Source organism: Ziziphus jujuba, chromosome 4 (genome assembly GCF_031755915.1).
Source record: "Ziziphus jujuba cultivar Dongzao chromosome 4, ASM3175591v1".
NCBI lineage: Eukaryota > Viridiplantae > Streptophyta > Magnoliopsida > Rosales > Rhamnaceae > Ziziphus > Ziziphus jujuba.
The window spans coordinates 10402700-10414598 of NC_083382.1; the positions used below are offsets into that span (position 1 = coordinate 10402700).

Here is an 11899-nt window from a genome sequence, read left to right on the forward strand (position 1 = left end):
TTTCTATGGAAATTTATGAAAATTTAAGAAAATTTTATGGAAATCATGGAGTTTAAACCAAATTGTGAAAAATTTGATATGAATATTATAATAGAAATTTCTATAGAAATTACAAAGAAATATCAAAAATTTTGGTGGATATTATAGAAATTATACTCGTTTCTATTTGAAAGGTAAATTTTCTTTTGATTTTACTTAAAAAGTGAAAATTTCACAAAGCTTTGGTGGAAAGTTTGGATGTGTTTTAAACTTTGTATGTATGTTAAGATTATTCATACATAAATAAAGATTTGACCTAGACTACAACAAAATATTAAAAACAAAGACTCACCTAATAGACTCAGTTATTGTAATTAGTATAATTCTAGCACTGCCTGTGTGCCTATATATACACATTCCCATTTCCAAAGCTTGCATGCAGTAAATTAAATTTCCTTATAAACACTCGAAATCAAAGTTGAGAGAGAATCTGTTTTCGTGCTAACTCAAAGAGAAAGAGATGGCACCCACTGTGTTTGGCAATCCCATCACTGACGAAACTTTGAAGGCACTGCCTGAATATGCAAACAAGGAAATAACCCCAAAAGATAGGGCACAAGTTGCTCTGAGTCGGAAGCTTCCGCCGCCAGATTTTCCTGTAAATGTGTTTGGGTATATCTATAATGCTACCGGACACACCTTAAACTTAGCTTACGATCATGATTGGTCCGGTCACGTTGATGAATCCTCACCATACTCTCAAATTATTGAAAATGGGCAGTGGGGATCTTTTTTGCATGTTGGAGACTATACACCAGGTAAATTGAGTCTGCGGCAATCAACTGCTGCTGTTGTTTATAATGCAAATAACGGTCTCGTTGGAGGTTTCTGTAAGTGGGTTTTAGCATGGGATGCAGCAGTTTCGCCTCATGATAACAAGGTAATTTTTTATTTAATTAATATGCATTATTTATTTATTTATTTATTTTAAATGCATATTTATTTCAAAAGTTTCATTATAGACTTTGTTAGGTTTAATTTTTGTTTCGCTTTAGGTCCTTTTGCTTGTCAAACTTCAGTCAATTCATATGTGCATGGGGAGGGGTTAAACATAATAGCACCATTCACGCTTCTCTGTTGTCTGAGGAACTGGATTATATATTTTACACAAAATACAATTTTTAATATTTTTTGTTTACATATACAAAATAAAAATCATTTGCCAAGGCCGACCATGATATTTCTTTTTATTGACTAATTCTCTTTTAAAACATCTATGACTCAGAAAAAATGCAAAACTGACGGGGCTAAAGTAAAAATTTTCATTCTTACATATTATTATTGTTATTATTGATAGCCATTCTCATTTAATTATCCAAGCCAGCTTACCAATAAAAAAAAAACAAAGAAAAAAAAAAGCTTATAAATTGTTATTATTATTATTGTTTTATTTCAAAAGAAGTATTACTTGGTATAGTTTAATAGTTTTATAAGACCATAAGATTAGATATTTACCAATTATGTTTTCAACAAAAATTAATTTGTGTTAATTGTTTAGGCGTTTACTATGTTCGAAGAATTTCAAATTGTTAAAGAGAAACAGAACTGGGAAGCTCTTCGACAAAAACTGTTTAATTCCGGTCACGAGAGCACTGACGCTGCCTATGGATTCAAAGCAACTGTGTCAATTACCGATGGCAACAACCCAACATTCCATGCGACAATTACTTTGGACCTGCCATTGGAAAATGCATGAACCATATATAGCATATATTTGATCGCATTCCAAGAAATGATTAATTATAAGAATAAGGGTGTGAGATAAGGGTGTGAGATAATCATCCATTTGATCGCATTCCAAGAAATGATTAATTATAAGAATAAGCGTGTGAGATAAGGGTGTGAGATAATCATCCATAGTGTGTGAAGTTACATTTTCCAAAGGATTTCAAGGTTCACCTTATAATATTGTACTTTATTATAGGTTCAGCTTATGATATTGTACTTTATTATAGGATAACTTTGAAGAATAAAATATGGCTATAAATAATATTATTGTGTGTTTCGAGACAGCCATCTAAATTGTGTTTGCTTATTCTCAAAATTAAAAATAAAGTGTCTTTGCTTTCCCAAGTTCCATCATGTAACATTGTTTTACTTTTTTTGAACGTATATGGTTAAATAATGTTAATATTATTGTTATGTTAGTAAATATGGAAATCAAATATTGTATATCTTAATCTATCACTAATTCTACCCAAATCAATTTTATTAACTTATGAACAATCTGAAATGTTGCAAATACTAATACTAATAATAAATATTTTTATTATAAAAAAAAATATATGTATATATATATTTAACAAAAAATATAGGTATTTTTAAAAATATATTATATATTCATAAAATCTATTGACAATTATTAATATAGTTATATTTAAGTATAAAAAAATATAAAATATATTTTATTAATAAGATATATATATATATATATATATATGTATATATATATAAATGGGGCTGTGAATATATTTCCCATCCCCATCCCAATCAAGACCCGGATATGAGGTTTTTACCTAATCCCCATTTCGATTCCCATTTAATCAGGTATTCCCTATCCCATTAGGGACGAATCCCTATAGGAAGTGAGAATACAATGTGAAATAATTGATAAATTAAGCTAGGAAGCAACCATCTACAGATGGAAAAAAATTAAATAGGTAAATATTTTTGAATTTGAATTTTATAATTGAATAGTATTATATATAGGGGTCAAATTTATAGTTATTAATAAAATTTTATAATATAGATTAAAAAAAAGAAACTTTTATAATATAGATTAACAATAAAATTTTTAAATAGGTTTTCAAATATAATTAATTATTATAAATTATTTTTAAAATCTATTTATTATGGTTAGACATGTCGTGGATCGCATATGGATGGATGCTAGTTTTATATATCAAACATTGACTGATCAAGTATTCCTAATATGAATGCTACTTTTATTAATTAATGTGAAATAATTAATAAATTAAGCTGCAAGGCAGCCATCTATATGTTTGCAATTGACCTTTGTATGTATCACATTGCACCCTGCGGCATCTCCAACGTAACTCCAAATCTAATTTGAAATCCCACATAATCATAGTCCCAAAGTTCTACACTTTTTTTAAATTTCTATTTCAATCTCAAGAGTTAAAAAAAAAAAGAACAAAAAAAAAACTATTAAATTAGTTTTTACCCTTTTGACGAACTGTATTGGGAATTTTTATGACAAAATAAAGAAATAAAAACAGGGAGTGATAGAAGTATAATTGAATTACTTACCTACTTTTGTTTCTAAGCAAATAGTTTGTCCTTCTTGTCAGTGGACTTCACTAACTATAGCTCCCTTTATTTCCGATCGAGAAAAACAAGGGTCAGAAAACAGAGTGCTCTGTTTAAGCTTTTTTCTGGATTTTGGTTTATGATAAATAGAGGATCATAAGGCTTACAATTTTTGGGTGCTTATAAATTTCATTTCTCTATATAGCAATAAATTTCATTATAATAAAAATCACTCTGTAGCATTGTTCGCAATTTAACTGCAGGCTAAAACGGTTTTATTTCTGTATTAAATTTTGTTTTTTTATTCATTACCATTGCAGCTGGGTTCTAGATTGTTTGTTACTATAGCTCCGGCTCAAAAAGTATAGTAACAAATTTTATTGGTTTTAACACCAAATATCTTTTCTTGACCATAAGTCTTAATTACATATACTTTTTCTTTTTTTGTTTTTTTACACCCCCCACATACGTACACTTTCGATGATAGTTTTTATATTTATAATTAAGAGTCTTGTGGTGTTTTGGTCAAAATCTCTGAGTCAACTAAATACCAATGTCTTAACGAGTATGGAGGAATGCCCTAATTCACAACAAAATTATTCATCGTAATATGTGTCATATGACATTAAAATTTGGTCATGAACAATGATTAGTTCGTCCAAGTGCAGAGGCAGGGATTTTGAGACAGCGTGGGGGCAAATTGTAAATGACATTAAATTTACAAAAATTATAAAAATTAATTACTCTACAATTTTTCAATTTGATAATGTAACAAAAATTTATTATATGGTAATTATATAACTTAGTTTAATTATGACAAAAAACTAATACATAGCTTCGTTTTCTTTTAAGTAAATGAAATATAAATATTACTACCATATTTAAAATATATTCACATTGAGGTTGATTATTTTAAACTAAAAATATATAAATAACTATAAATTTTGATTTTTAATTAATTTTATTAAATTTGATATTTTTAGAAAAGAAAAAAATCGAGCATCTACAATGACTCTGTGTATTGCTTGATTTTCTTTTTTAGCACATTAGAAAAATAGATAATCATTCAGAAAACCTCCAATTAGTCTGTAACACTATTAAAGCGGCCCTCTACTTTAGAAAAATTTATCAAAAATTCTAAAATTTTTCTAAAATATAAAATTTTTTCTTATAAATTCAATTCTTTCAAAAAATAAAAAAATAAATTATTAAAATATTTAATTAATTAATAGTTATATGTAACTTTTATGCACATTACTATTAGATAACAATTTTAAAATTAATTGTACGTTTATACCACCTAGAATTAGACAATATCATTTTCTATACCACATAAGCAGAAACATTCACCATTGGAGATTCTCTAAATATTCAACTTGATTCAATATAATAACCAAACTGATCAATAAAAATATTTGTTATTTTCCCCTTTTTTAATTTTTATGAATATGGTTTCCTAGTTTGTTAAAAATAACCATCTATATAATATATAAAAGAAGAAGAGCATGTGCCACATGTCAGCACACTCTTCTTCCAAATTCCCTCCAAAATCATCTTCTTTATTTTATTTATTTATTTATTTAATAATATCTTACCTTTTATGGTTGTACCTAATTATATATAAAATCAATTTTTATTTTGAAATAAATTTTAAATAAATAAAATATTTTATTTACCAAATAAATCAAATACGTAAAATGTATTTACATATATATAGTTGAGCTTTGACTCATGCACGGTTGTGAAGTACTCATCGATACGGGTTCATAGACTAGTAGCACATCCGAAACAAATATGTGGTTTACAAGTTATAGATATGCAAATTTTTTTTTTTTTAATACTGTATTATTTTAATATTATTTTATATATAAATATATATTTATTTATTTTCTTTTTCTTTTCTTTTTTTCTCTCTGCCACATGGGGAAAATGCCCCACAGGCCTTCTCTTTCTTCTTCCTTCTTCTTTCTTCTTCTTATTCTTCTTCTTTTCTTTTCTTTCTCCTTCCCGTCGATCTCTCTCTCTCTCTCTCTCTTAGTCTGCACTATTTCCGGCCACCGGATGGCCACACGGGCCGACCACCAATGAAGCCCAGTCATCAGCAAGTTCAACTACCAAGTTTGGTGGCCGGTCGACCGGCAACGCACCCTGATTGGTGGATGAAGCCGGCTGTAACCCATTTTGATTTTTTGACTATTTCGTTGTTTTCTGGCCAACCCAATCCGATTTCATACCCTATTCCCCTTAGTTTGGACCTCCTGAGCTCGATTTTAAGGTCCATTCAACTCAATTTCCTGTCATTTGGGAGACATGACAAGTTGAAGTTCGGCCGAAACCTTCCATCCACTTTACGGCCACCTCCGGTCGAGTTGAGTCCAACGGAGGTCGGTAATGTGATCCTCGTCCCCTTAGCTTTCCGTTGATACCTTATTTATGAATTTTGGACACCGTTTGTGTTAAACCTCCTGGGTACCGGGTATTATTTATCCGAATAAAATATTAATTTATTTGATCATGTGTAATATTGTTATTCTAAAAGCACGTGTGAGTCGTCGAATTGATTCTATGGAGGATCTTGGTTGGATTGCGTGCTCGAGGTGAGTGACCCACCTTTAAAGTATTTTCGAAAGTTAAATTGTGAATATTTTATGTTAATTGAATATTTTGAAAATGTACATTTATGAGGATTTTGATTATTGTGGATTTTATCAGGTTTAAATGACATATTTGGTTCAAATAGGTTTTTAAAGATTTGAGAAAGAAATATTGATTTAAATTATTATGTTCCAAAAATATTTATGCAATTGGAAAATTTATATATTTAAATTGATGGAATTGAGAGTTGATGGATTTGAAATTGATGGAATTTATGCACATGTGGATTTCAATGCGGTTTTATTTTTATTAAATTTGGAGGATGTGAAGAAAATATTTATTTAAATGTTATCACGCATTGAAACAATGGTGGGAAAATTATTTTATGGTATTGAAAAATATTGGATATATATATATATATATATATATATATATACCTTAGGATATTAAGATGATGGATTATTTGATGAATTGAAGTTGTGGGTGTTATCCTTTGTTTTATAAAAAATGGGAATTGGTATATACATATATATATATATATATATATATATATATGGTTTTTTAGATGCACCCATACAGTATTGGTGTTCTATAGTTGTGGATGTGACTAGCAAGCAGGTTTATACTCTCCCGTCGTTGCCATCGGACCGAGGGCAGGCAAGTTTGATATTGGCCATAGCCGCCCCCCTCCGTGGCCGGGATTATGTTTTAGCATCGGCACTGCTGGGAGGCCAAGGCGGCCTGGATGCTGGTTTTCTCTCTATAACCTCCCCGCCAGACGGTGCCTTGGGACGCTGGGTATTGTAGGGCATCACTGGTATAGAGTATGGTGTGTTAAGTTATTTTTCTCCCACCTGATTATTAAAAGTAAATGTTTTTCAAAATGGTAATTGAAATAAAGAGTGTATATTGTGTTAAATCTTGCTTAGTTAATTTAATTGTGCTGAATTCATCTAATATGAAATTTGTTATTTATTTATTCATTTATTTAGATGTGATCTTATTTATCTTGTGGTAATTTACTATAAATTCAATTAATTTTTATTAAAATATTCTCAAGGTAAATTTCAATTCTAAATATTCGTTGCTGGTTGCATTTATTGATTTATGATGTCCTTACTTTTCGGGGTATATAAATGTTGGGTTTTGTGAAATACTTTAAAAGGGGAACTTTTCCAACTGATTGAGTTGTGAGAATTTTGAGAGCAAGTTCATCTTCAAATAATTACTATTATTATTATTCTAGCATTATTAATCTTATGGTATAGTAGATCGGATCACTCACTGAGATTATTAGCATCTCATGTTTTTAAATTCGTTCCCCTAGGCCCAGGTTAGTAGACGTTGACGTCCGAGGAGAGCTCGACATCTTTCCATTGCGGATAATTCGAGGAGTTCTATCTTTCTTCATTTTCCTATTTCCTCTCCTGTAATATTTCTTTATTTTCTCTGTTGTTACAACATTTATTTTCATGTTGTAACTCAAATGCTCTGTATACTGTATTGGACATTATTAAATAGTGTATTGCATGGATCCTCTGTTTATTATTTATAAAGTGCTGTAAATTTGTGGAATGAATTGTAGAAAGGTGGGAAGAATTAGGGGACATATTTAGAAGTGTGTTTTTCATGCAGGGAATTTTGTAGTAAGTCCAACCCTTAGGAGAGATGCTGCCGAATTTTCCTCGGATGGTTCGGTAGGGTTTCCCTGGGGTCATAGCTTGTCTAGGATTCTGGTAAGCAATTTTGGATGGGCCCCAACAACTTTTCCAGGCAATGCATGAGAAAGAAAAACGGCTAAAAGGAGGACGTACTAAGCTACAATTTTTCTCCTTCGTCTTCATAAATAGCTTTGCTTACTATATCGTTCCAGCCTATCTTTTCCCTTCAATTACCGCCATTTCTGTTATTTGTTTGACATAGAAGAAATTTATCTCCTTGGCTCAAAACTCGCTCGTTTAGGAGATATGACAAAACCCATTTTGGCAATAAGGTCCCGGCGGGATTCTGGCCACCTCCGGCGTCGGTTGAATCAATTGAAGGTATATTCTTGGTGCTCTCACCATATGCTTCAAATTGGTAGTTAGAATGTGAATTATAGTTGAGTATTTAGGAAGTTGCCATTGATGAAGCTAAGTTATGTTTATGTTGAAATTGGACAGAAATTACACAAGTCTTTAGTCAATTGTCATTATAGCTAAGTTTCTAATGATTGTTAGAGGCCAAGGAAATGATTAAATTAAATTAATCCTCAAGATGTTGAAAAAACCCCAACTTTTGAGTTAAGGCTAATTGGGTTTTGTGTATATATGTTTATGTATACGTATGTTTGTAAATATATATGTGTTTCATTCATGTATACATATGCGGATGTATAAGTGTTGGTGCATTCCATGGTATGTGCTAGTTTGATATATGTATTTCTATATGCACATATATTTTGTGGGTATATGAGCATGTGTATATATTTATTTAATTGCTGAAAGAATGTGTATGTGTATATGAACAAGTATGAATGAATATATATATATACATTGAAGATATTTATATGCGCATATATATATATATGCTTGTGTATACATATGTATGTGTATATAAATATATATAAATATTGTGTTATGGGAATTTATGTGTTTAATGCCTAAATAAAATTGTTATTAAAATTATCTTTTATTATTTCCATTATAAATTTTAGATCTTTAATTTATTGTATTTTATTATGTGATTTAAATGAGGTTGTGTGCAAGTAAATTTCAAGAAGATTTGTGAAAACATTTCTATTAATTATTGAGCTCAGAAATTGTATTTATGCATTTGTTTATTATTTATTGATTTACTAATAGACATGCATTGATAAATTTTAAGTGATGGGGTTATGATGATGGTGTAAAGAAAATGTGGATTATATAAATTTGCAAGGAAGTATTTAATCCAGCTATGTTTATGAGATTTTGATATTCGAAAATATATGATTTATTAAATAATATTTAATCTTATGTATTTAGCTATATATAACTTTTTATGCGGCTTCACTAATAATATTTTCCGTATAAATTGGATTGAAGGTTCGAGAGAAATAATTATATTAAATTATTGCGATCAAGAATATATTTGTACATTTAAGTATTTATTAATTGTTATTATTTATGTATTTGATAAAGGCATATGAATCCAATTATATTTTATCAAATCTTAATATTTTATAATATTACAAAATTTATAGTTCTTAGATGCACCATACACGTACCAGTGTTCTGTAGTTGTGGATGTGATTAGCGCACAGGTGGAGTGTGATGAGCACACAGGTTTTAATGTCTCCCGTGAGTTGCTATGGACTTAAGGGCAGGCAAGTTTATATAGTGCACATAAGCCGGCCCCCACCATGATCGGGATGATGGTTTAAGCAGCAGCGCTGTCGGTACGTCGAAGTGACCATATGCAAGTTTCTCTCTTTAACCTCCCATCAGACGGTGCTTGGGACGCTGGTTACCGTAGGGCACCACTGGTACACAGTATGTGCATCAAGTATCTTATATATATATATGTGTGTGTGTGTGTGTGTGTTATATTATAATATATTATGTTGTATATACCACATTGTACGGAGACAACGATCCAATGTGGTCCATGTAGAGCTAGCCTTATAACTATGTTGCCTACGAGTCCAGGAGATTGGATAGCCAATCTAGACAACCATCCTGGACTATATTGGTAGCAAACTATCGACGACAGCTGGAATCATGGATAACGTAGCATATTAGAGAATATCGTTCGTATCTCTGATGCATGTGTATATTTTATAATATGATTTTATTTTTAAAATATTATTTGACCTTATATTGTCTTATTTGTTCATAATCTGGTTTTCTAATATTATTATTATTGCTATTATTCTTATGGATACGATAATTACTATTATTATTTATTATAATTATTTTAGTAGCAATTTCATTATTTATTATAATGATCATTGCCATTAATTATCATGGTTACCACCATTTTATTATTGGTATTTTGTGATTATTATTGTTATTAATGTTGTTATTATGATTATTATTATTATTATTATCCCTATTATTCTTATTATTATTCTTATTACTTTTATTGGTATTATTATGATTTATTGTTATCTTTATTGTTATTATTATTATTATTATTATTGGTATTATACGGAAGCCTTAGGCAAGTGGGTAAGCTTGCAAGCAAGGGTGGAAGCCTATGGGCAAGTTATGGTATTATTGTTATTAATATTACTATTATTAATATTGTCCTATTTTCTTTTGCTTTCGTTATGAATTGGAACTTTGTAAAATGATATTAATATGTAGTATGCTACTAAGTGGGTGGTGTGGATGGACTTGAATGTTTAAAGGTATATTTTGGTTGTTTATTTAGTAAATTGTTCCTATTGCATATACATGTGTGTTATATGAATTGTTATTGAAGTGCCGCCATTGTGGAAATTATTGTAGTAAGGTGGGAGGGATAAGGTGGTACCATATAGGAGTGCGTTTTCGTGTAGGTAAATTGTGGGCATGTTCTACCCTTAGCGGAGATGTTGTCAGATTTTCCATAGGACGATCCAATAGGATCTGCCTGGGATCAGGATTTATCCAGGGTTTCAGGAAAGGATTTTGGACAGGTCCTGACAGTTGGTATCAGAGCTCTAGGTTCTAGAATTCCTAAGAGACTGTGGATTGTTGTACGTCCCATCCACGTCTAATCTCTCATTTTATCAATCTCAAAGCAAATTTTTTGCTCGAATTTAAATAACTCTATAACTAAAAGTCGTCTATCCTCAATCTTTAAGGGGAATCTGTATAGGCTACTTAGGTAGGCAAGGATTGCCTCTTCCTTATCGAAGATTAGGTGAAGGAAGGAGACCTGATTAAGTTGGAAATTTTGCGCTTTAAGCACTCCTAGATGTGAATTGGGTAGCTGTAACTCTTATGTTGTTGATCGCTACCATAAGGAAGAAGCGTTTAAGCGTTTTGGCCTACCCAAAGTGGTGCTTCATGGAGGAGTTAGGAGGCCTTTACCGAGATTAATATCTACCCTAGCCATTGAGGAGCTATCGAAGAATGGTTGTTAAGGGTATTAAGCCCATGTGGTTAATGCCCGAGTACATGGTGAGTGTTAGAAGGAGTGCTTGTAGTGGGAACCGTTTGAAGGTTTTTCCCGACAAGATACCTTGGGTATAACCGTAGTAAAGGAAATCTTAAGGGAAGCACAAAAGTTGAGGTATGTGATATACTTTGGAAGTATGAAGATGTATCGCACGCTTATTAAGCATTAATGGTGAATTGTTGTGAAGGAGGAAAGTTGAGAATTCGAATTAAGGTACTTAAATTGCCAATAAGTGGAGGTGGAAAGACAGCAACTTTTTGCACAACTTCAACCCTTACTTTTTTTTTACGTGTAGGGATGGGAAGAACTCAAAAAGGAATTTCGTGTTTAGAACACCGCTCATAGCGAGAAGATATGATGGCGTTTGGATGATCGTCGTCACTCACCCGCATGTCGATGGACAAGTGGAGCATAGAAAACCCATATTTGGAAGATATGCTAAGAGCGCATCATGCAATTCGAAGGAAACTGGAATGAACAATTTCCATTGATAGAAATTGCTCATAATAGTAGCCATCAAGCAATCATTGGAATGTCTCTATAAGAAGCTTTATAAAATAGGGCAGTGCCAAACCCCACAGTGTTGGAGTGAAGTGGGTGAGGAAAAACACCATATAGCAACATGATGGTTGACTCCGAAAACCTACGAATTACCATGGACCAGATAAGAGCCATTCGAGGAAGGTTGTGAGCTGCACAAGATCATCAAAAGAGCTTCGTCGATGTGCTTAGAAAAGGATCTTGAATTCAAAGTTGGAGGTTAGATGTTCTTGAATTTACCTCCATGGAAAGGAGTCATACACTTTGGTCAATAAAGGAAGCTAAGGTCCCGACATCTTGGTCATTACGAGGTTATCGAGGGAATTGG

At 31.3% G+C, this 11899-nt stretch overlaps 1 protein-coding gene across 1 annotated transcript; it reads left to right on the forward strand.

Annotated features, from left to right (window-relative positions):
- The first annotated feature begins 416 nt into the window (after nt 1-416).
- Nucleotides 417-2136, forward strand: LOC132803468 (23 kDa jasmonate-induced protein-like). The gene is made up of 2 exons (XM_060816595.1): nt 417-919; nt 1538-2136. The coding sequence occupies exons 1-2, from the start codon at nt 500-502 to the stop codon at nt 1733-1735; spliced, it is 618 nt and encodes a 205-aa protein (XP_060672578.1). The 5' UTR covers nt 417-499; the 3' UTR covers nt 1736-2136.
- Nucleotides 2137-11899: the final 9763 nt, after the last annotated feature.

What these genes read in the sequence shown, in the direction of transcription:
- LOC132803468 (XM_060816595.1), top strand. Translation starts at nt 500, where the DNA reads ATGGCACCCACTGTGTTTGGCAATCCCATCACTGACGAAACTTTGAAG. An exon ending in TTTCGCCTCATGATAACAAG is followed by an intron (nt 920 to 1,537) that starts GTAATTTTTTAT and finishes TTAATTGTTTAG; the next exon opens with GCGTTTACTATGTTCGAAGA.